General features: G+C 51.2%; 1 protein-coding gene and 1 long non-coding RNA gene across 6 annotated transcripts; one reads left to right on the top strand and one right to left on the bottom strand.

Moving 5' to 3' along the window:
* Nucleotides 1-1,907: 1,907 nt before the first annotated feature.
* On the bottom strand, nt 1,908-15,437 carry ASPHD2 (aspartate beta-hydroxylase domain containing 2). Of its 5 annotated transcripts, none has more exons than XM_072803020.1 (5): nt 15,366-15,413; nt 12,949-13,031; nt 9,495-10,582; nt 4,372-4,485; nt 1,908-3,775 (listed from the first exon to the last, which is right to left on the bottom strand). In XM_072803020.1, the coding sequence occupies exons 3-5, from the start codon at nt 10,378-10,380 to the stop codon at nt 3,666-3,668; spliced, it is 1,110 nt and encodes a 369-aa protein (XP_072659121.1). In that variant the 5' UTR covers nt 10,381-10,582; nt 12,949-13,031; nt 15,366-15,413; the 3' UTR covers nt 1,908-3,665. The 5 variants fall into 5 exon arrangements, with proteins under 5 accessions (XP_072659121.1, XP_072659120.1, XP_072659122.1 ...); XM_072803019.1 differs by lacking the exon at nt 15,366-15,413 and adding an exon at nt 14,283-14,337; XM_072803021.1 differs by lacking the exon at nt 15,366-15,413 and adding an exon at nt 12,094-12,129.
* LOC140619526 (uncharacterized) lies at nt 2,411-4,186 on the top strand. The gene is made up of 2 exons (XR_012019405.1): nt 2,411-2,893; nt 3,324-4,186. It is a non-coding gene; the product is annotated as an uncharacterized lncRNA (long non-coding RNA).
* Nucleotides 15,438-24,773: the final 9,336 nt, after the last annotated feature.

Genomic DNA, 24,773 nt, shown 5'->3' with positions numbered 1-24,773 from the left:
GTGTATTGGCTCACGGGTATGGTAAGTCCGGTGGTAGGGCTGGCTCCAGGCAAAGCTACATTCAGGACTCAGGTGATCTCCACACGGTGGAACCTGCTTTTCTCTGTGGGTTTCACTCTCAGATTTTCTTTACACTAGATCCTGAGCTCTACTCCATGAAAAGTGGCCTTTCTTTCTCAATGATCTTAGGGAAAGAATCAGATCATGTCCCCAGCCCTGACCCAATCGTGGAGGGCCAGGAGTATGGAATAGGCTCTGATTGGTCAGGTCTGGATGGTGAGCCCAGTCTTGCAGCTGGGGCTGGTCAGATCCTAGAAACCCCAAAACTAAGAATGCTACATCTTGCAGGAGGCTCAACAGGGTACCATTAGAGGAGTGTTACAAATAGCAGCCATCCTCTAGAAAGCCGGGTTAGGTCGCCTGCCCAGTGTCACACAGGGGCACAGCCTAGACTTAACCTGGAGCTGGCTGGTTTCAAAGGCTTTGTCATTCTTGCGTGGGCAGTGACCCTTGGCCCCAGCTACACATTAGAATCAGGGCAGGAAATATGTTAAAACAAGTACTGAGACCCGGGCCCCACCCTGGAACAAAGAAATGGGACGCTTTGTGGGGGATTGGGGTGCAGGCATCAAAATTTCTCAAACTCCCCAGGTGATTGTATTGTGCAAAGTCAAGAACTGGCAGATTAGGATCACCTTTCCGCTCCCCCGCTATCTGCTGTAGGCCATTCAGTGTGCCACGTGTGGTCACTGTACACAGAGCCCAGACCATCTGGGTGAGCGTGGGGCGATAATGAGCAGGTGCCTGGGAGCCCTGGTATGTGACCTGTGCAGTCTGGGCTTGAAGGCGGTGCAGGCTGTCTGGGTGGAAGCAGGGCTTCTCATCTGAAGCTGGGCGGGCATGCTGGCTCCCCTTTCTCACCTTGAGCATCCTTAGCTGTAGCGTGTAAATTATTTTAGCAATTGCCTAGTTGGCAATGCACACTTGAGGAGAGCGAGAAACATCTCAGCCCGGGGCAAGTGGTGCTCCTTCCACTTGCTGAGGGAGCCCGGCCAGGGCTGCGGCTGGAAGTACCCTTGCTGGGAAAACACCAAGCAGCTGGGTTGCTCCTGGGGCCCCAGGCCACCAGCGTCACCTACCTCTCTTTAAAAGGAAAAAATTGGGCAGCCCGGGTGGCTCAGCGGTTTAGTGCTGCCTTCAGCCCAGGGCCTGATCTTGGAGACCTGGGATCGAGTCCTACATCCGGCTCCCTGCATGGAGCCTGCTTCTCCCTCTGCTTCTCCCTCTGCCTGTGTCTCTGCCTCTCTCTCTCTCTCTCTGTCTCTCATGAATAAATAAATATTAAAAAAAATAAAAGGAAAAAATTCAAAATGTAGCTTCTGAGAGATCTGCTTCTTCCCCCGTAGTTAGGCAGTGGAAAGGAGCCCCTGGCTCCCCTGGCAACCTCCACCACTGATCAAAAGTGTCTATCTGCCTCTTCCTTACCTGCCCTGCTCCTCACCTGCTCACAAACACCATGGCAGAAAGGGGGCTGTCACAGCTGCTGTGTGCGCCAGGCACCACCTCTGCAGTGGAGCAAACTGAGGCTCCCGGAGGCTCCGTGACTTGCTCAAGATTGGGTGGGAGCAAGCTCCTGGCACAGAGTCCCGAGTCCCCCCTTTCCCTAAAGCCACGATTCCTGTTCTCTGCCCAGCGTATCACTTAGAGTCCCTCACGTTCCAGGGCTCTGCTCCCGTCAGCCCACACGCGTTACTGGAGAACTGCGTTTTGCTTCACTTACCATATACACCAGAGCCTATGGGGCCCCACTTGTCTCTGCGACACAATCTAAAAGCCAAGAGCCTCCGACTCCTAGCATCTCCTGCCAAGTTCCCTCTTTTCCCCAACACACCACTTTAGCAGGTCACTCTGGTTTTCAGCAAGGTCCTTTATTTATCTCCTGTTCCCCAAGCACGGCACATGAGCTCAGGTAGCCGCGTACCTGTGTGGGCTGCGGGCTTTGTAAACGGAGAGCAGTCAGTATGTATAGAAATCATGCACCTCGGTGATTCCGGAACAAGATACTTAATGAGTAAAAAGATTTCAGGTGTGTTTGAAATTGCTGCCCTGTCCTGCATTCTGATCACGGAAAAAAACATCTGTGTAGAAATTTTACTCAAATGGAGACAGGTTTTTCTTTGCTCACTTGCCAGTAACTGCCTAGTGCATTGTGGATCATGGTCACTTCCGATAGCTGTTCCTCCCAGAAGCTTCTGGTTTCCATTCGGACAAATATGAGACCTGTGTATGTGACAAGCTGTATATCCCACACCACTCCATGGCTTTATAAACTGGACACTGCCTGTGACACATTATTCAAAAAAAGGCAACTTTAAGACAGCTGGAAGGCTATTCTTGCACACCTCAGCTCACAGGCGAGTGTTTCTAGAATCAGTGCCTCTAACTGGCCGTGTCCTTCACAGGAGACCAAAAGGCCAGCACTGCCACGCAGGTCTTTTGGGTTTGTAGGTCTTCACAAAGGCCTCTCTCACACCCACTGGCTTAGGTCACTGTCATCCGGCATGCAACCCTATGCAATGACAAAGACACACGGGGCGGACACCTCCACTATCTCTGAGTCCAGCACTCGAACATTTATGTACAGACAGATAAATGGAAAATCATAGGCAACAGAACTCCAAAGCAAAACAGACACTTTTTTGGTCAGATCTACGATTCCAGTTTTGCCAGAGGAAGGTGTTTCTGGAATGTCACCGGATGAGCGCGGTCTCACCACACCACAGTTCCTAGCAGCCAACCTGCTGGTCTCAACGTTCATCACCGTGGACTCAAAACAGCTGCACGGAGAATTTTCCGGGCCCGGTTTGGCAGTAGGGCTTCTGTAGGCAGTGAGGTAAGTGGATCACACATTCTGCAGCTGATCCGTGGGAGCCCTGACTTGGCTCTCGAGGACACCAGACTCAGCTTGGAAGGAGAGCAGTGTTTACAGAGAAGGCTCCAGTCCCACCAGCCAAATGCTCCCCACCATCAGGGACCTGATGGGGTTCGGAGTGAGGTGAGCGATGGTGACAAGTCTGCTCAGGCCCAGCCGTGTGCACTGCCCCTGACGCCGGCTGGGTGTGGGGATTGCAGACTCTCCCCCTGCCATGGGGGAGGTGGGTGGGCTGGCGGGTCCCCTGTGTGACCATGACAGCAACAGAGGCCAAGGGCTCTAGCTCTCTGGTTTGCAGTTTTTTGTTTTGTTTCATTTGTTGTTCTTTATGATGACCACAAGGAGTTTTACATGATTACATTCAGACAACCATTTGGTTACTCTATTTCAGAGCACTGAAAAAACCAGGTAGCAAGACAGCGCAGACGACAGGGACCAAGCCTCTGGTCACAGAGCAAAGGAATGCGCTATTAGGCAGAAAGGAATCGCAGAAGCAAATGACTGGAAGGAACAACAACAACAAAAATCTAAGGAGATACAAGCTGAAAATTTCCCATTTACAACAACCAAAGGAAGGAGGGACCCAACGTGATCTCAAAACCCCAGATAAGAACTTTCTGTTGAGGCAGGTTTCTGAGCATGGAATCACGGCACGGGTGGGGGCTGGACTGTACCCCAGGTTGTCCAGGCTGACCCGTGGCCAAGGTCGCCGACTCCAGCACGGGAAACGTTCTCATCGTCCCGGAGCAAAGATGAAATCCAGGGCCTGGCGTTCGGCTGCTGCCACATTGGGATGCCACAAATCCACCATGAAAACCACCCGTGGGCCATCCTCTGCGGAACCTGGGGGTGGGGGAGGCACAAGAGGGATGAGGTTTGAACCTTCCCAGAACCAGGACCCACGTAGCACTGTACCCCACACAGTTAGCTTCTGGGTAGGGACCCATCCTGACCCCTGGCAGGGATGGGAAAGTCTCCTCCTCTCTGAACAAGAATGTTATCCTGGCTTCATAAGATTCTGGGTGGGGCAAATGAAAGGAGGCACTGGGAGGCTGGAGGGGGAGGCAGGGAGGGCGGGAGGAGTGAGTGGTAGGTGGAGCACGGAGGAGTTTTTAGGGCAATGAAGCTATTCTGTATGATCCTGTCAGGGTGGATCCATGTCATTATACCTTTGTCACACCTACAGGACATACAGCAGCAAGAGTGAACCCTAATGGAGACTACAGAGCTTAAGCAATAATAATAATGTGTCCATACTGGCTCATCGGTTGTAACAAATGTAGCACACTAAAGCAAGATGGTAAACAAAAGGGGAAATTGTGTGTGTGGAGGGGCGGGGGGAACGGGGGAGTATATACTTTCTGCTCGATTTTTCTGGAAACTTAAAACCATGCTAAACACATACAGTCTGTAACAAACAAACAAAAAGCAGCACTCACCTTCATGGAATGCAGTGTGCAGGAAAGAGTCATCAAAGAGGAGGCAGCGTCCTTCTGCCCAACACTGGGGCTCTCCCCCTACCACCAGCTCGCAGCCACCTGGAGTTTTGAGACCTTTGGGGGGAAAGCGGAGAAAAGAGAATGAAGGCAGGTGGCGTGGGGGATGGCCTGTGCTGGTGGGAGGTCTCTACTTCCGAAGCAGCCGACCTTCCACCTCACCCCTTGGAGCCCTGTTTGGGGTGGAGGCGGGGTACTCTGACAGGGCAAACACAGGCTACATGGCACCCCGACCATACTGAGCTCCCTGGAAAAATACATTCCTCCCTTGGTTTAATCTGCTCTGGGTCATGGGCTGCGCAGTGAGGCTGGCACTGAACTTTTCAAGACTCCTGAAGCTCATCTGTAAGTTCCCCCCCTTAACTGAGGAAGGTCCATAACTCACGTGGCCCAATAACTGTGTTCATTACAGCCCGATCTCTAGGGCTGTTTTGGTTGAGATGAAACAGTGCCCTCATCTTTGGGTTCCAGGCTTTAGATCCATCTTGGGGTCTGAGGATGGGCATGTGGTTAGTCTAAGCTCCTCCGGCCTCCCTCTGGGAAGCTGGGAGGTCACCCCTGAGGCAGTGCCGGAGCTCCAGGAAGTGGGCCCACACCTTCACAAGGAGCCATATGCTCACAACTGTAGGCAGCGGCTGCCAAGTCGGGGTGCCTAACCCCCAAAAGAGGACCTGGCTGAAATGCTGCTGTACATACAGTTTCACGTCCCTGTCTCCCACCTGATGATCTGGGGAAACACTGGGTCCCTGTCACCGCCTGGACGTCTATAAACAAAGGCACCACCACAGACATGAAACAGATACACGAGGGGCTGGGTGGGCCCCGCGACTCTCAGGAAGGATGGATTGGGAGGAAGCAGGGCCCTGGCAGAGGGGGGTGGGATCATGGTGTTCTTGTCTGTCTCCGGTGACTAATGGCACAACCATGACATGGGACTAGTTGGCGCTGCCCCTTCCAAATGACTACTAAGGACAAACATGAAACAGGGTTCTAACAGAGCATTTTAATGCACCTCTTGAACCAGAAACGGACAGCTCCTGGAAGTATGTGTGGGGTAGGAATTCACACTGAGGCCACTGGAGGAGTGGCGAGGATGAGGACTTGGGGTCAGATGACTGACTCTTATCCTTAAGTGCCCCAGGACCTTGGGCAAATCACTTAACCTCTCTGAGCCACAGTTTCGACGTCTATAAAGGGGGAACATTAGCACACTTGCCTTCGGGGCTCTATGTGACCACTGTCCTTGCCACCAAGACCGTACAGACTGCCTTGAGCGCAGGTTTGGGCTGAATTAGCACTTTTCAGACATCACATCACCCATTCTCCAGATGGGAGCAACTGCGATTCAGAGAAGTGACCTGCCTGAAGTTTGCTCCTCAGTCCTGGTGGGGACATGAGATCTGAATCCAAATCCGTCTGGTTCTGAGGAACAGGCTCTTCTTAAACCACTGGACAGTATGTCAGTAGCAATGGTATGAAAGCGACTGTCCATTCTTACAGTTAATGTTTCCACTATCAGTAGGACACCTCATTGCATCAGGCGAGAAGGGCCTCTCGGACTCCAGAACCATCATCTCTCATCTCCTGCTACCATAACAACTGCTGAGGGTGGGGTGGGGGTTAGGGCTGCGATGGACCCAGAGAGCCCTCACTGACTGGTTCAGGAGGACAAGGCTGTTAGGTCTCGGTGGCTCTCTGCAAGGACACTCCACCCCAGGGCTTCAGAAGAAGCTCTCCTTTCTCTGGGCCGCTAAATGATTCACCACTGTGCACGACGGTACAATAGAAAAATGGTCTGGTTTGCTGGCTTGACAGCCCCCTGTCCCCTTTCCTCTGCCTTCCCCTTTCACCGTGGCTTCCAGCGGCCCATCATTCCTGCTTACTGCCCGCAAACCCCCTCAGTTGGCAGAAATGATCAATTCTCTACCAGAGCGTTCAGAGATCGGCCCCACGTCCTCTGGCTGAGGGCTTGCTGTTTGCCCCCACCAACCACTCAGCGAGGCAGGTCAAGGGCGCAGAAAGGGCTCTGTGTGCCAGCGGCCCCCACTTCCAGATGCCGGAGGCTGGCACTCAGGTGGTCACGGCACATCCAAGCTGCTCCGCCAGGCCCACCCTGCCAGACGGCCGAGAAACCCAACAACAGACACGTGAAAGGCAATGAGAGTCTAATTGTGCTTCTTTAGCAAGAATCTGCTGAATGTGCTCGCGCATTTTCATCTACCCTTTCCTGGGGGTTGGCCCTGTGGAAGGACATCCGCCTCCCCAGGAAATCTGCCTCATGAGCCTTGGAGGTTGCTTGCTGGAGGTCTGTGGCAGAGCGGTTTGGACATCCCAGCACAGCTGGAGCTCGGAGCTGTCCCATGGCTCTATGCGGGGTCCAGACCCAGTGACCCCCCCTCCCCGCCCCAAGAGGCAGCTCAGCACAGTCCTTGGCGCGTGCCGGGACTGGGTGAATGCCCAGCGGTCACTGGGGTTTCAGGTGTCTGCAGGGTCAGCCCGACTAGTCACAACACCTATGGATGGCCTGGTTCCGGAACTGCAGGGGCCTCCTCCACTCCAGCCAGGTGAGCTGGCAGGGGGCGTGGCCACCGGACCAGACTCCCTCCCTCTCTGGCAACACTCAAGGTCAAACACACCTTTGTTTCATTCCCAGGTGGGTATGAACATGCGCATGCCAGCAGAAAGAAGGGAACGCTGAGCAAACCAACCCAGGGAGCTTGCCCCGGCCGTGGGGAAGCAGCCACAGTCCAGTGGGACTCCTTCCAAGAGAACATGACACGGCCCAGTTTTTCTGGTGGCAGCAACTAGCTGGGCTGAGAAGCGAATGACAGGTCATCCTGAGGGCCCGTGTGGGCATGGTTTACACTCACACGTGCGCCAAACAGCAGCACCACAGGCCTTCACACGCAGGGCAAATCCTAGGTGTTCTGGCCACCCGCCCTTGCTACTCATCTCCTATTCCTGGAATTCTACATCAGTCTGCAAACGCTCTTCCCTGTGAGTTACTCTGAAGCTTTTTAAAAACATACAAAGAAAACCTTTGAAAAAGGCACAGCACTGCTCCTTATTGCCCACAGCCTCAATCCCTCAAGCCTGGCATGGGGCCCCCCTGCCCCACTGCAGCTCGCCCAACCTGTCTGACCTCAGCCCTGACCCTGGATGCCACAGCCAGCCATGTCTGCCGCTTGGCTTGGGTTGGGGAAGGCTCCTTTGCTCCACCCTGGCAGCCCTGGCAGCCCCAGCAGCCCCCCTGGCAGCCTCCCATGCTCGGATCTGAGCCCCCCTGTGCAGGGACTTCACTGAGATCGCTCAGATAGCCACCTCAGCTTCTCGATTAATCAGAGTGCCCTTTACCTGACTGCCTTCTACCTGCCCACACTTCCCATGGGCTACTTTTAATCCTCCAGAGAGCCCCGAGGCACGTACCATTACCTCTGTTCTAGGGGCTCAGGGTTTCGAGGTCCCAGCCAAGAGCACTCGGCAGATGGGGCCCATCGAGCTGAGTCCAGGTGCTCTTGCTTCCGAAGCCCAGTCGTTTCCCACTGTGTCCTGAGGACCCACGTCTTAGGGATCCTTTCCTAGACTGTCCGCACGGGTTTCATAACACAAACCACTAGCTACCACCGCTGTCCATGCCAAGTAGTCACAGGAGATCCCACTTTATTTAACCCTGTCAGCGATTCTGAGGTAAGTGCTACCTCCCCATTTTACAGATGAGGAAACTGAGGCACAGAGCGACTCAGTTACTTGCCCAGAGTCCCAGGGCTGACCATGAAGCCAGGCCACCTCCTCTGGCGCCTCTGTCCTCTCCTGTCTCTGCTCTTGAAATACTCATTGTGTTAAGTGCTCGAATCTAGTTGTTTTTCAAACTGGCGAAGCCCTCTGTCCAAGTCACGTTTTGCTCAGAATCCCCACATGGGGTGGGGGAAGCAGAAGGTTTCTGGGGAAGCAGGGCTGGAGCGTCTGAGGTGTCTGGCTCAGGTCCCCCCCAGGCTGCCCTGATGCTCCTTTACAGAACACTTAGGAACTCCTGGCTCCAGCTTAGAGCGGGGCTCCTCTGTGTGTGCTTTTTCTTCCTCTGTTCCAAAGCCAAGGCAGCCAGCACTGCAAACTTCCTGAAGCTGGACCTTGCCCGGGCTCTGGGCACACCGCCCTAGTCGGGGATGCTAACTGGTGGTGCCACTGCCCCAGTAACCAACCCATTATCATGACTCACCAGGAACAGGGAATTCTGGGGAACTACCAGCCATATGTACTGAGTTGCAGTTAAGCCTACCTAAAGGGTGAGTACTCCACGTCATGCTCCCTGTGAATAAACGCCTCACGATACACATTCTCTAATTAGACCCTCAAAGTAACACTCCAGGGAATTAGCTTTTTACCTCTCCTTTGTAAGTGAGGGCATGGAGGTCCAGGGAAGTGAAAGTGATCTGTCCAAAGTAACACAGCTAGCAGGTGGAGGGGCCAGGATGCAAACACGCCCGAGTGGACCCCAACCCGGTTCTCAAAACAACTGCTGCACACGTTAACGATCTCCCTAGAATCTGAGTAAGATCAGCATTAACATCAAGCACGACTTCACCCTTGATTCAGAAGGCACTAGCATCTTTCACAGCTGCCCGGATGTCGTTATGAACGTCAGTGATCGTTATTATAGCCTTGGCTCTGGAGCTACGCTGTCCAATACAGTAGCCGCTAGCCACGGGTCCCTTTTTAAATTTAGATTAAGTTAGGAATTCTGTTCCTCCCCGGCACCAGCCACGTTTCGGGCACTCAGTGGCCACGTGCTGCTAGCGGCTACTATACTTGGACAGGACGGATGGAGACCACTTCCGTCACCGCAGAAAGTTCCTCTGGACAGACCACCTGTCAGATAATACTGATCACAAGTTCCTTTTTTGACTCGATTTCTGCTGTCACCATCGTTTACACGCAATTCGTCAATCTTTGACGGGAGCACAGTGGAGAATGTGAACCGGCACGACTCTGGCTACTGTGCTCTTATGCCACCTGGGGGGCCGCGCATGGAAAGGCGTGTGCCACGAGACCCCAACCCCGCCACATACCTAAATGGCATCGGATGCGGATGTTGGTGGGCCCGTAGTGCTCCGTTATCACAGTCCCAGGGCTCAGTACGGAGATGCATGCGTTCCCAAAAACATTGTTCCCAATACAGGTCCGAAGGCTTCCAAGCAAGCGGTACGTCCGTGGGCACTTCCTGCAGTTCCTGGGAACGCAAACCCCCTGATTGACCAAGTAAAAGGTGACCCACTCCCCACTGGGGGTGCTGTTCATTTTCCATCCTTGCGGGAGGCTGCAGTTTGAGAACGCTTTGTAGAGGGTCTCAAACTCGCACAGGATGGTCTGGAAGTTCCGTTCCAGCAGTTCCACGTCATGCTTCTGGGCATCTCGGGAGAAGTAGGGCGTGGTGGGGAGGTCAGGCAGGAAGAAGACCTCGGGCTTCTGGATGGAGGGCCGGCTGTTGAGGTAGCGGCCCTGCTCGCGGATGCCCTTGTGGATGCGGCCCATGCCGGACCAGGAGTACCGCTTGGCGTACTCCTGCAGGTTGTGGTAGAGCTTCTGGTTGAGGCCCTCGTTGTGGGCACAGCGCACGCACTCGGGGGACTGGCAGTATACGAACCCGTTCTGCAGCCCGTTGGCGTCTGCACCCTGCATCAGGGCGTTGACGGACGCGTAGGGCCGGGGCTGCTCCCGGCCCACGTGGTAGCAGTACCACACGAACAGGACCAGCAGGCAGGCCACGGTGACCACAGCGGTGGTGTCACAGTCCCGCACCGACTGGATGCCCGTGGCGATGCAGTCCCTCAGGCCGTCCAGCGACCAGCTCCAGGCCACCAGCCACTCAAGCGACATCTTGAGGGAGTTGCTGTTGGGGGTGCGAAGCAAGGGCAGACAGTCACTCCTTGGGGGTCCCAAGAGCACCCACACCATGTAGCTCAACGTGGGGGGGAAGGGGAGGCTGGGGCAGGGGGAGGCATGGCTGCCGCTGTTCCTCGGATCCCGCCGAGGGTGGCATTGACCAACGTCTGGCCCACCACTCTGCTCCCAGCAGAAGTCACCGCAGGTAGGGTGGGAGGAGCCTCTGTCACGCCAGCAAGGGGGGGGGTCGGTCACCGTGAAATGATTTTCAAACCTGAGATGAAAACAGAAAAGGAAACTAGCATAAATTTTTCTACCTGGAAAAAAGTCCTCAACTGAAATGTAAAACCCCAGATCATTGTTGAAGGTCCTCGTTAAGGCAGGGGACACACATCTCAAGCTTGTGTGTTCTCTACTCATTTTAGCACAGCCCCCATTTCCCAAAGGGCCAGTGATGTGCACTCTGCATCCAGTACTGACAATTACACAAGCCCCACCTGTTCTGTGTCATCCTTAGGGGATGTTAACAGCCCCACTTTACGGGTGGGGAAACCGAGACCCCAAGAGGTTATATACTTCAGCCCAAGTTCACACAGCCAGGGCAGGGACACACACCCCTGCTGACTGCAGGGTGATGTCTATTCATAGGAGGCGTTTCATAATACCTGTTCTCCTTAACTCTCTGGATCTTTACAGAGAGATCTGGATTCCAAAGCATCTTAAAAATGGCAAAGGAGGGGCATGTGGCTGGCTTAGTCGGGAGAGCATGCAACTCTTGGTCTGGGGGTCACGAGTTCGAGCCCCATGTTGTGCACAGAGATTACTTAAAATGAATTAGTAATTCCTAAAAATAGCAAAGGAGCCTTAAAACTGCACGTTCCCCATTTTACTTTCTCTTTTCATGGTGCTTCCTCATTCTTAATCTCTCTTGCCCTTCTGACACAAGGGTTTAGCTCAAGCTGGAAGGGGAAGTGGTCTCTTGGGGGTCACATCTCCATGGCAGACACCGGGTGTTTCTGTCTACCTGCCTGGGAGACTACTCACTGGTCTCGCCCACAGGTTACGAGAGGAAGTGATGGGGGAGAATGGAAATAGAAGCCCTCATAGGTCCAGTCACTGAAACAGACAGGAGCACTTTGCCAGGTACCCCTGCCAATGGTAAGAGCCAGTGTCTGGCACCCTCGTTACCCTAAAAGCCTGATCAGAGCCCAGAAGTCATGTTGCCCGTGTCTATAAAGCCCCAGCCGTGTTTCCCAGCTGAGACCCTTCGTCCAGCCTGTGTGTTCTAATCTGAGCACAGCCAGGTCTACGATCTCCTACAAGCCTAATACATTCCCTCAGCGTGAGGGGCCGCAGAGTTCAGAAAAAAAATGGTTTTGTGTGCTACCTTCCCTCTTGGGAATAGAAATCAACTGAAACAAGGGAAGCCTGTCCCTTCTCCTTTCTCTGGGGACTAAATTTGGCTGGAAAATTCTTGTGAGGTGGCAGAGAGGCCAAGAACCCAAACTGGAGGTGGGTTGAACCCTGGATGAGTCACTTCCCCTCCCTCTCAGTCTCCTCGTCTCTAAGAAGGGGTCCTGCCCATCTCCCTGGATGCAGGGCCAATGACGACCAATGTAAAACATCTAGGATGTCACAGTGAGCCTTTAAGATGTGCTGATGAGTGCTCAGACGTGTGGCACCCCATGTGGATCAGCCTGCGAAGTAAAGGCGGGGCATCGGGGAAAGCCATCTCAGGACCAGGGACCCTACGGACAAATTCTGGACACTCTCATTGCCACGCACCTGAAGTGATTTTTGTTTGTCCCCAGACTTGCAGAGCTGAAAATGAAAGAGAAACCTTAGGTGCTCATTAACTGCCTGCTTGCATCTTCCCAGCTTAGGTTGAATTAAGCATCGCTTGCCTCTAATGTTTAGCAAGTCAAATACACATACGCTAAATATTCCCGGCCGTTTTTATGTTTCTAGGAAAAATGCAAGAGTGGGGAGGCTCGCAGCTCAATTCTTTTCTCGCACGTTCTCAATTTCTTCACAGATCTGGGCCCCCCTGGCTGGAAACAGACCCCAGGGCGCCCCTGGTTCTCTCCTAGCCATACCATAACAGGCACCTGATCCCTCTACAGGGAAAAGGAAAGAAAATCTGGGATGATTTTTTCCCATGTTTTGTTTGCCAGCCTGTCTCCCGAATAGAACAGAACCCCGGGATTCCTGAAATTCAGCGTGAAGCTGTCATCTGTGTGATAAACAAGCACTTTTACTAAAAGGGTTTCCCCCTCCCTGAGCTCAACCTCTAATTGGAACTTTTAAACTCAGCCTCTCAGGAGGAGAGGTTTTTCTTAAATGAGCATCGAGATGGTGATAATTGAACAAACACCTGTTAAGTGTCAGTTCCCATCAGCCCTGCTAATCGCTCAACTAGAGCACAGTGAAAACCCGGAAGGCGGGGTGGATGACGAGGGGATCTCTCCACTGGACACCCCTGCGGCTCACCCTCGTCCCGGGGGAGGAAGCCTCATTCTGGACAATGCTAGCCAAGAGCGCTCTCTAGGCTGAGCAGCAAGAGATCCTGATGCCCTGAACCCAGCTTCAGACCCTGTTCTCATCAACAGCACTGAGAGCTGAAGTTAGGGCTTTTCTTACCTGCCAGTTACTTTTAGCCAAAAGACACTGGGAGGCCCCTGAGCCCAGAGGTGGATTTAAAGGTTCATGGCTGAAATGTGATGCTAAAAAACGAAACAAAACAAAAACAAAAAACCCTTACATTTACAGGGTGATCGACAGCTTATTAAGTACTGTTTCAAACATTTGACCCTCCCAGCACCCAGTGACAGCCACCAACGCTCCAGTGGGAAGGGCATGGATTCTCCCTCTCCCCAGTTCCTGCCTCAGGGACTACAGTACCGTCCAGTTTCCTTCACACATCTGATCATTTGCATGTTTCATGTGTGTCCTCGTTAGGGACAGGGACCTGTCACTGCAGTTCTGCTCTTTAATAACTCCTATGGTAAAGGTCGGTCAGCTCTGGGGAATAGGGTCCAAATTCATGTCCAATGGGTTGAGCAAGTCCAATGAAATATAACTTCTGATGCGATGGAACATCTGGGGGACAGACTCTGCTCTAACCTGGCTAATGCTGTTCACCTTACAATCCAGGAGGCTGCCCAGTGCTAAGGAGCTTCCGGTCACTTTCAGGGTGTGGCCAGGGCGCCCTAGAAGCCCCCCCCCCCCCACCAGGAGCAGGGCAGACAGAGCAGGGCAAGGTGTGTGATGCAGGTCACCTTCTCCACCCAGGACCCACCGAACTGCCCTGGGGCCATGCCTCCCCCGTGGGCAACTGGAGACCTCTCCTCCTCACTTTCTGGGCCAGCTTTTTCAGCATCCACCCACTCTGGAGAGTGGGGGAAGTGGGGGGCGGCGGATGGGTTAACACAGATGGTGACCACCAGGAGGTCAGGGGAGGAGGGGGAGGGGGCCACGGAGGGTGAGTGTTGGCAGGAAAAGTGGGCAGGAGGCTAAAGATCTCGGGGAAGGTGGCTTATAGTGACGGCTCACGGGACAGGGGACGAGGGCCGCCGCGGCAAACGCGGGAAGTGGGGGACACTGAGGCCCGGGGGAGGGGGCAGCAGGCGAGGACAGGCGGCGGGGAGGGGCAGGGGCGCCGCGATGGGCCGGGGCTGCGAGGAGGGTGCTCCCGGCCCGCCGCCAGCTCGGAGCGAGCGCCCCGCCGCGGCGCCCCTCGCCGGGCCGGGATGCGGATCCCCGAGCATCCCCGAGCATCCCCGAGCATCCCGAGCATCCCGAGCATCCCGAGCATCCCAGCGGCCGCGCCGCCGCGGGGCGCGGGGCGTGGGGCGTGGGGCCCGCGGGCCTGCGGCCGTCCGGCCCCCGCCTCCTCCCTCCCTCTCCCGGGGTGCGGGGGGCGCCGGCCGCGCAGTCCCCCACCGCGCCCCGCAGCCCCCGGGGACGCCGCTTACCTGCGCGCGGGCGGCGGGGGCGGACCGCGGGGCCGGGACGACGCCGCCGCCCGAGGGCGCGGACGCGCAGACGCCCCCCGCCCGCGCCGCGGGGCCACCGCCGGGCCCACGCCGCGGGAGCCGGAGCCGGAGCCGGAGCCGAGCGGAGCCGAGCCGAGCCGGTGCCCCCGCCGGTGCCGACGCCGCGCTGCGCTCCGCGGGGCCGCGCGGACCACAACTCCCACAATGCCGCGCGCGGCCGGGCCGGCGCGGGGAGGGGGCGCGGGCGACGGGCGAGGCGGGGCCGGGGGCGGCGCGGGGGCGGGGCCGGGGGCGGCGCGGGGGCGGGGCCGGGCGGGCGGGGGCGGGGCCTGGACCCTGCGCGGAGGGCGCGGGCGGGGGCGCGGGCGGGGGCGCGGGCGGGGGCGCGGGCGGGGGCGCAGGGGCGGGCGCTCATTCATTCGCTCGGCGGCCCGCCCGGAGCCCCCTGCCCCGCTGCCCCGGCCGCGTCCGCGCCGCGCCCCCCCACTTCCTCCTTCCCTGCTCCTCCACCCTCCCTCCCGCCCTCTCCTTTCCCCCCTCGCTTCCTCTGGCCCCGACACCCTTCTTCCCTTTATTTATTGAGCCGCCGCCGGCTCAGGAGGCCGTTCGGGCACTGGGAACCAAACCGTAAATCGCACAGCATCCCTAGCGTCACGGAGACCCCCCTTCAAGACCAGCGAGCGTGGGCGGCCTCCCGTGCCCACGAGGCCCCCGCCCGGGGAGCCGCAGCCCGGGTCACCGCAGGGCACTCGCACCAGCACCCGGCGCGCCGAGTAGTAGACGAGAAGGTGCTGGGCGGGGCGCGGGCGGGGGGCGGGTGGAGGCCCCCAGGGAGGCCTCGCTGAGGAAGTGATGCTGAAGCCCAGAGAAGCTAGCAGTGGCCGCGGGACGTGGTGAGGGCTCCGGGGTTCAGTGCATGGGTGGGTTCTGGGAACTCAGGAGCAGGATGGCTGACCCACCGTCCGTCTCATCTGTTCTGTCCCGGCATCTACTTTGTCCTGTCCCAGCACCCACGTCAACCATGTCTCAGGGTCTACCTCCCACACCTGTCCTAGAACCCACCTGGTCTCTGATCTAAGGACTCCCCTCCACCATGTCCCAGGATCCACCTCATCCTTGTCCCAGAACCCAGCTGGCCCCTGACCTAACAACTCACCCTACCACGCACGTTCCAGAATCCTCCTTGTCCTTGCACCAGAACCCACCTCTGCTGTGGCTCAGAATCCACATCTGCTGTGGTCCTGAACCCACCCCACCATGTTTTAGAATCCACTTCATCCCTGTCATCCTCTCCCTTGTCCTTACTCCAAAGGAGGAAGAACTGTTTTCCCCCTCTCTTATTCTACTAAAATAAATGAAATGCATACATTGGGAAGCCATAAAATGCGTCCAGATTTGTTCAAAGTGTGGGTAATCAACACAGTCATCCGATTTAGAAACATTAAACAAGATGTCTCTTTTCACTGCCAGCCTCGCAGTGGTTGAACCCAGGGAGGGCGGAGAAGGTAGGAGGGCATTTGGTCCATCTCACATTCAGGAAGTTGCTCAAACTCAGACTTCTCCAAGGGTGCTTATACATTCAGTCAGAGCATCACCCTGATGGAGTTGAAAAGGAAAACATTCTTCATATAGTTGTAAATGTGTGTTCCATTCCTGGATCACACCATCTGTAGTGCATTATGAATTAATATTGTCCATAAATCCTGTAATTATCTTTGACCGGCACAATTATACTGCTCTGTATTTGTTAAGAGTATTTATTTGTTCCCAATGGCAGTATGAGCGTTTACACATTTTGCTGACCCTGCTGGCCATTTCTGCCCGTGGGAGACAACTGGGATGGGAGGTGAGGTCTCCCAGAAAAAGGGTATCAGGCCTTCTTCCAGAGGGGGCTTTCGGACGAGAGCTCCAGATAAATTGTCATTGCGCTAATGGAGGAGACAAGACAAGGGCCAAGTGAGTCTAAATTGCCTGCCTCCTGCTTGGCTGCCACCCGCGCCCTCCTCCTCTCCCGACTGTCTCCTCAGGGCAGTCCTTCCCGACCCACTCTGAGGCTGTACAACCTATCATTATGCATCTCATACACCATGGAGCCCACCCAACTCCCTCCCGCTGCAGATGGAGTCACTGGGGGTCCAGAGAGAAAACATGCCTTGCTCAATCAAGGTCACAGCAAGTCAGTAAGGGAATGTGTAGACCTTCAAGAAAATGCTTGCTTGGCGTGTTAAAGAAACTAGCATAGTCTCTGTAGAAAGAAATTGAGTAGTATTTGTTAAAACAACAACAAATGTGTATACCCTAAGAAAAATCAATTTAACTACTCTGGAGAAATTCTAGAATGGGTAAAGGAATAGTGATGTTTTTATATAATCCTGTACAACTATTTAAAAGGAGGAGCCAGATGTGTATGCAACAATATAAAGCTCCTAGGGGCCCCTGGCTGGCTCAGTCTGAAGCACATGTGACTCTTGGTCTCAGGGTTGTGAGTTTGAGCCCCACATTAAATGTAGATATTACTTAAAAAAATTAAATCTTAGGGTGCCTGGATGGCTCAGTCAGTTAAGCGTCTGCCTTCTGCTCGGGTAATGATCCCAGGGTGCTAGGATGGAGCCCTGCATCAGGCTTCCTGCTCCGTGGGGGGCCTCCTTCTCCATCTCCTGCTCCCCCTGCTTGTGCTCTCTGTCTCTCACTGTCAAATAAACAAGCAAATAAATAACTAAAAATCTTTTTAAAAATTAAATATATATATATATATCCTAAACAAATAATAGAGCAAAAAATCAGAATCATGCTTGTACTATCATTTTATCTACATAATACATACACACAACACAAAATGTTACTCTATAGTTTCTGTGGATATATACATATATGTATATAAAAGCAGGAGAAAAGCATTAGAAGAATACACTAGTATGTTCTCCTTTTTAAAATTTAAAGCATTACAATGTTGGCAAATGCAAAGAATATCCCTCAGAGGAAGCACACAAAATTCATGAGTTGTAACTTCAGATGCCATTAAGAAGGAAAAAGAAATTAGGCACAGCGGACAAAAGAAACTCTGGCATTTTCTGGAATGTTGTAATTTGATTCAGTATTTTCAAAAGGATTTAAACGCTCCTGGAACAAAATGCAAAAAGGATAAATCAGTTACTAGGAGTACCTCTCTCCCTTATCCCTCAACCACCCAGTTCCCTTTCCTTGAGACAATCAATTTAACCAATTTCTCAGGCATCCTTCCAGGAAAATGTTGTGCATTTGCAAACACTATACAGAAATACTTTAACTTTTGAAAAGGAAATATGAGTATATTATTAGTGATATTAAAAATGAATTTTTAAGGGCCACCTGGGTGGCTCAGTTGGTTAAGCATCTGCCTTTGGCTCAGGTCATGATCTCAGGCTCCTGGATTGAGCCCCACGAGTCCCACATCAGGCTCCTTGCTCAGTGGGGAGCCTGCTTCTCCCTCTCACTCTGTCTGCTACACCCCCTGCTTGTGCTCTCTCTCTCTCTGACAAATAAATAAATAAAATCTTTAAAAAATGGATTTTCAGAATAAATTTCAAAATTACATTAAAAAGTACTTTTCAAGAATGAAGAATTGCTCAATATGAGAAAAATCTTTTGATAGAATTCATCATATTAACAAATTAAAGTAAAAGCACTACAAAACATCCCAATAGATGCAGAAAGGCCATTTGACAAAATTCAACATCCATTCATCATTAAAGACTCCGAACAAAGTAGGAAGTGAAGGGAACTCTGTCAATCTGATAAAGAGTATTTATGAAAAATTTACAACCAATATTATACTTTCTGATTAGAGATTGAATGCTTTCCCTCAATGATTGGAACCGAGGCAAGGATGTTCTCTCTTGCCACTCCTATCCAACATCGTATTGGATTTTCTACCAATGCAATAAGGCAAGAAAAAGAAATAGGAGGCATTTGAAAGAGTATTAGAAAAAAATTCTTCATAGTATCAACAGAGCTGTAAAGAACTCAGGAATGAATTTAACAGGAAAAATGAACAAAAGTGAAATAGAAATATTGAGAGGCAGAGAATAAATTGTAAATGATGACAATGTATGCAAAATCCATGGATAGGAAGAGACAACATCGTAAAGATGTCAGATTCCCCTAATAATCTATAAAATTTAAACAGGTTTTTATGAAAATATCAGTATGTTTAGTGAAACAAGATAAATTGGCCATAAAATTTATATAGAAAGGCAAAAGGCCAAGAAAGCTAAGACAAAATGAAACTACCTAATAAAAACCGAGTAAAAGGTATAAGCAGGTAATGCACACAAGAGGAAACATAACAGCCAACATACAGGGAAATGTGTGCCCTATCCCACACTGATCATGAGGGGAATACAAAGTAAAACCATAGAGACACCATTCTGCATTCATCGTTCTGGCAGATGCAAATGCAATTCATCAATAAAAAGCCAATTGATGCCAAATGTTGGTGAGCCTGTGCGGTACTAGGTGCTCTTGCGCACTGCTGGTAAAGTGTAAGTCTTCACAACTCTGGCCATCTTTAATAAAGCGGAAGGTATGCACATACACCCAATCCTGCCATTCCACTTCCTGGTATTTGCTCTAGGGCACTGGTTTTCAAACTAGGGGTCTCACTGATGGTTCTAAAAGAGATGAAATCATGACTACAATTTAAGACAATGAAACAGAATAAATTACAATAGAAATTACAAGAGTATTTTTTTAAAGTTTATTACTATGTTTTTCCCCCCAGTGAACTCTATGCCCAATGTGGGGCTTGAACTCACGTCCCTGATATCAAAAGTCCCATACTCCATCAACTAAGCCAGCTAGGTGCCCCTATGAGAATATTTCTGACAGTATCTTACACTTCATGTTTGCATGTGTGTTTTGCTCCAGGCCCCACTGTAAAATGCATTTCTTTTTTTTTTTTAAATCTTTTTTTTTTAATTTTTATTTATTTATGATAGTCACAGAGAGAGAGAGAGAGAGAGGGGCAGAGACATAGGCAGAGGGAGAAGCAGGCTCCATGCACCGGGAGCCTGATGTGGGATTCGATCCCGGGTCTCCAGGATCGCGCCCTGGGCCAAAGGCAGGCGCCAAACCGCTGCACCACCCAGGGATCCTGTAAAATGCATTTCTGATGTTGGTGGTAGTCAGGTAAGTTAGAAAGCTTTTGTCCTAGAGAAGTTTTCAGAGTGGGACAAGAATATACCTTGCAACATGTGAGAAATTGGAATCAACAAACATTCAAGAGGAAAATGCACACAAAAATTCAAGAAAAGCAATATGAGACAGCACTTAGAGCATGAGCCAGAGTGCAATGTATTAACACGCATAAATCTCCAAAATATAATATTGAGCTGGAAAAACAAACTGCAGATTGGCACGTGAAGCATAATATTGATATAAAGTGTGAACTCATGCAAACAATAGATCATATATTATATATACATATAATGTAGAACTATATCCTATATTCATGCATAAGTAAATATATACATTTGGGGAAATACATAAATTAATGTGTATTAATAAATGTATTAATATTAAAATCTTGTGTGATGATCATTAATACAAATTCAGGATAGCAATTATTTGGGGGGAGGGAGAGGTGAGGAGACGGGAGTGGAATTAGGAAGGAGCACATTATAGTGTTTATTCCTTTATAAAAACCAAAGGCATAAAACAAAATATTAAGATTTGGTAAAGATGAGTAGTGGGTACATAAATGTGTGTCCTCTTATTCTCTATGAATGTTTGCTATGTGACACAATTATAAATCATAAAGAGGCAATTTTTAAAAAGATTTATTTATTTATTAAAGAGAGAGAGAAAGAGAGAGCAAGGGGAGGAGCAGAGGGAGAGGGTAGAAGCACAATCCACTCTGAGTGCAGAGCCCAACATGGGGCTTGATTTCACGACCCTGAGATCGTGACCTAAGCCGAAATCAAGAGTTGGGTGCTTGACTGACTGAGCCATTTAGGTACCCAAAAGGCAAAGTTGAGGAGGTAAGATGAACTTTGGTTTTGAAAGTTTGGGTTGTGGGTTTCCAACATGACTTGAGCTTTGTGAAGACATTCAAGAACAGCTGTTTCAACTGTGCTCCAACTCTGAGGCTCCCAGTAGCCTCTGTAGGGGCAACAGAAGAAAGGGGGGCAGAAGAGAGTGGGGTTATCAGCACATGCTCAGCAGTTCTCTTTGTTGCCTTCTAAGCAGCTTGCTCTTTATTAGTTTTATATATTGACCTTCTGTATTGGTGCAATGAGAAGTCCTAAGACTAAAACAAGTTTGTAAGCCCCTGCCTTAGGCTGCCCCAGATAAAAGCTGGGAGTCTTTGCTCTGAGAAATATCAGGATAAGCCTGAGTCAGAAAATTCTAAGGAAAAGTTTATAGATTTAAATAGGTTTATCACATTAAATGATGCACTTTTGTTGGCTAGCATATACAATGACCAATTCTATCTGTCCAGAAAGCAGAGCCACACTGCATTTTGTTACATGCTGAATATATTCTTAGAACAAGTCTAAATCACCTTGAGCTGATCCAATAAAGGGCTGTTAACATCTATTTAGCCTTGGAACAGACGGTGAACTTCCTGCTTATCGTGCAAATAGGTAGATTCAGACGTGAGCCTGCTGCTTGTGAGGCCTGGGGAGAGCTTGCTTCATATAGTGGAGTAAGTGAATTAATTAAAACTTCTTCACCAAACGTCACCTTGTTTCTGCCCCTGCCTTCCACTGGGTCACCTTGGACTTGATCGGGCTCATTATCTTTCTCTGGAGTCCTCTAGTCATTCTATGCTCTCTGGAAGCTTTGAAATAGCTTTGGCTAGGCATGGAAGGTAGGTGTGAGAACTGAGAATTCTCTGTGATGAGAAAACAGATATGAGAAGCATGTCCAGGTTCATAAAATCTATGAGAATCAGCCCTCTACAAATCCTGGAATAGAGTTCAACCACTTGGGCAGCCTGAGTGGCTCAGTGGTTTAGCACCGCCTTCAGCCCAGGGCGTGATCCTGGAGACCTGGGATCGAGTCCCATGTTGGGCTCCCTGCATGGAACCTGCTTCTCCCTCTGCCTGTCTCTCCTCTCTCTCTCTCTCTCTCTCTCTCTCTCTCTCTCTCTCTCTCTCTTTCTCTCTCTCTCTCTCCCTCTGTGTGTGTCTCATGAATAAATAAATAAAATCTTAAAAAAAAAACAAAGAATTCAACCACTAAAGGAATTAGATCATGTCATTGACAACATGCTTCATGTCCTGCCTCCAAGAGCCTTCCCTGGTGGTAAAAGACTATGATCATATAGATTTCTAATTTTTCCACCAGTTGGGGTTATTAAAATTATTGATCAACCAGTACACCATGGCAACAATCATTAGAATGGAGGTGGACTAGGGGTGCCTGGGTGACTCAGTCGGTTAAGCATCCAGCTCTCGGTTTCAGCTCAGGTCATGATTTCAAGGTCCTGGGACTCAGCTCTATGTCAGGCTCCATGCTCAATGTGGAGACTGCTTGTCCCTCTCCCTGTGCCCCCCCTCTAAAAAAACAAAACAACAACAACAACAAAACCCCAAGAATGGATGTGGACTACCAAATAGGTATGTCCATATCAATGAATACTGATCCACATCAGACCAAGTGGTATAGAAATTTAATCTTCATGAAATTTCATGGAGGCTATATTTTAGCCTAGAGCAGACATATCTTGAAGCTCCGAGGTAGAATGGAGAAACCTCCTCCAAACCCATTTTCTGCATTCCCAATAGACAGAAGTTGCACTGCTTGCGACTAACTACTTCTAAACTCTGAGAAGTCAACTGGGAAGACTATTTATTGAACACATAATTGTTGAACATTTACTATGTGCTATGCACATTGAGTCTATGGTAGTGAGTGAGTACTGCCAGCTTATGCATTAAATCCAGCACAAAGATGTGTTCAATGTAGCCTTCTCAGGGCTTTTTAAATTGCCAACATTTAAAAATTAGAAGAAGAAAAAAAAAATTAGAAGACACCAGGGCTCCAGGGTGGCTCAGTCAGTTAGGCTCTGCCTTTGGCTCAGGTCATGATCCCAGGGTCCTGGGATGGAGCCCCTCTTTGGGCTCTCTGCTCAGCGGGGAGTTTGCTTCTCCCTCTCCCTCTGCCCCTCCTCCTGCTCCTGCACTCCATGCTGTCTCTCAAATAAATAATCTTTTTTAAAAAAATAGAAGACACCACGTAAAATTCTGGTTTCCCAGCTTCTCTTGAAAAATGGCAATGTCTGATCACCACAGGCTAGATTTCTGCAAAACAGCAAATTGGCTGGCAGGTGGTTTGCTGTAGTCCCCACCCACTCCCTATTGTTCCCCAACCCCAGGGACAATCGTCACTTGCAACCATCATTGCCTCTGCACTGTGTGCATGTCTAAGAAACTAAGGAAACATTTCTCTGCTTCTGTGTCTCTGTCAAAAGTGGGAATACAAAAGCCAGACCAAGAGGGCTGAATGATTTTTATTAGCCTTGGCCACTTGCCTTGTTTATGTTACCTGACATGTTCCATAGGCACTCCCAGAACCCAGTGATGCCAAAAAAAAAAAAATAATAATAATGGTAAAAAATAAAAATGTGTCTGCCTCAGGGAACTTACAGGAGTGAGATTAAACTTGACAACTATGAGAATCCTCCGCTGCCCCTCCTCCCCCCACCCCGAGACCTGGTAGCAAGTGGAAAGAAGGAAGGAACAGCAAGTGCAAAGCAGGTGAACAAGCTTGGCACAGTTGGGAAAAATGGTTAGAAGCCCATGTGGCTGGGGCAGAGGAGAGGGAGCGTGGGGGCGGGGGATGAGTTTGGAGAGCAGGTTCAGGCCTCTTCAGCCATGGGGAGGAGTTTTGTGCTAAGTGCTGGACATGGGCAGAGGCCCGTAAACAAGGCTCTGCTGTTGATGATCGTGCTGGCTGGGGTAGGAGGGGGTGGCAGCCAGCACCAGCAGGGGAGAAGACAGGCAGGCATAGCTGGCTTTTACCTGAATGATTAGTATCACTCAGGTGCCCAGAGGCAGCGAGTGGGTCATTTGAGAAGGTTTTAATAAAAGGGTTGGGCCAAGTTTAAGAGGTGTGCAGTGTCCAAGGCTAGTAACGGGAGGTCCTGTTACCTGCCTAGGCCTGAAGGGACAGGGGAGAGAGGGGCTACCAGAATCTGGAGGTAGAGGTATTGTTTAGAGAGGTCTGTTCTCTTCCCATAAGGGAAGCAGTCGGCCTAGGGGACCCCACAAAGAAGCTGGGAACCTCACTCTCCTCCTGCTCTTCTATCTCCTGCCGGGGCTTCCCCTGGACCCTACCTAACTGGATGCCAAAGGAGAGGGGGCCCATTGATGGGGACCACACAGGTCAGCTTCCCTAAAGGCAGGCACATGGAGGAGAAAGCCAGAGAGTGGATGTCGAGAGGCAAAAGGAAGATAACTCCAGGACACGGAAAGAGAAAATTGCACCCCTACTTGGACTAGTGACTACACTGAAGTGTAGTGTCTAGTGACAATATCATCCTACTCTTCTGCCTTCAGGGCAGGATAACCTCCTGGTTTCAGGAAGCCCAGAGATCAAAGCAAGGAAACAACTTCAGGATCTGGTTTTGAAGATAAGCCATTCAGATGTGGATCAGAACTGCCAAGATGGAGCAAGAGGCACCTTCGATTGGTCGGGAGTCCCTCGAGAGGTGTCCCTGATCTGCTATTACTGGAATTTGCAACTCCTGTAAAAAGCTGCCGGGGGCATGACTCACCAAGTTGATGTCCAAACCACTGCCTCCATAGCTCACCATCCTGTCCCTTGAATCTCCTCCCTCTTTCTGCAGCTGCAACCCGAGAGGCATTTGCTCCCTCCAGGGAGGGGCCCTGGGTCCTTGCTGGGCCAGCTGCCTCTGCACACTGCAAGTAGCCAGAATTTCCTGGATTCCAGGGAGAAAGAAGTATGCCTGGAAGAGACCAGACAGCCTAAGCCTCCTCATGATCGGTCACATTCCTAGAGGGAGAAGGTGAGTGCCACCGAGCAGCACCTGAAGTCACGTGGATCACTGTTATAAGCTCTGGCATAATAAATGAATTTAGGACAGCTCCACGGTGCTAAGTCTTTTTGGCATTTCTCATTAATTAGTTTGGTTCTCCTGCATCTGGGAAATTGCAACAGCCTGAATCAGATGCATTAGGGGTTAGTGTAGTTTTGTTTTTCCTTTTTCTTTTTGCAAGCTTCATTTTTACTGTATTTTTGTCTGCATTTTCCCCCTGGTAATACCTGTCTAAGGTGGTAATTTTTTTTTAAAGATTTTATTTATTTATTCATGATAGTCACAGAGAGAGAGAGAGGCTCAGAGACACAGGCAGAGGGAGAAGCAGGCTCCGCGCACCGGGAGCCCGACGTGGGATTCGATCCCGGGTCTCCAGGATCGTGCCCTGGGCCAAAGGCAGGCGCCAAACCGCTGCGCCACCCAGGGAT

The sequence above is a fragment of the Canis lupus genome, chromosome 27 (assembly GCF_048164855.1).
Source record: "Canis lupus baileyi chromosome 27, mCanLup2.hap1, whole genome shotgun sequence".
Taxonomy (NCBI): domain Eukaryota; kingdom Metazoa; phylum Chordata; class Mammalia; order Carnivora; family Canidae; genus Canis; species Canis lupus.
The sequence above is the reverse complement of the archived record's forward strand: the minus strand, read 5'-3'. Positions and strand labels throughout refer to the sequence as shown.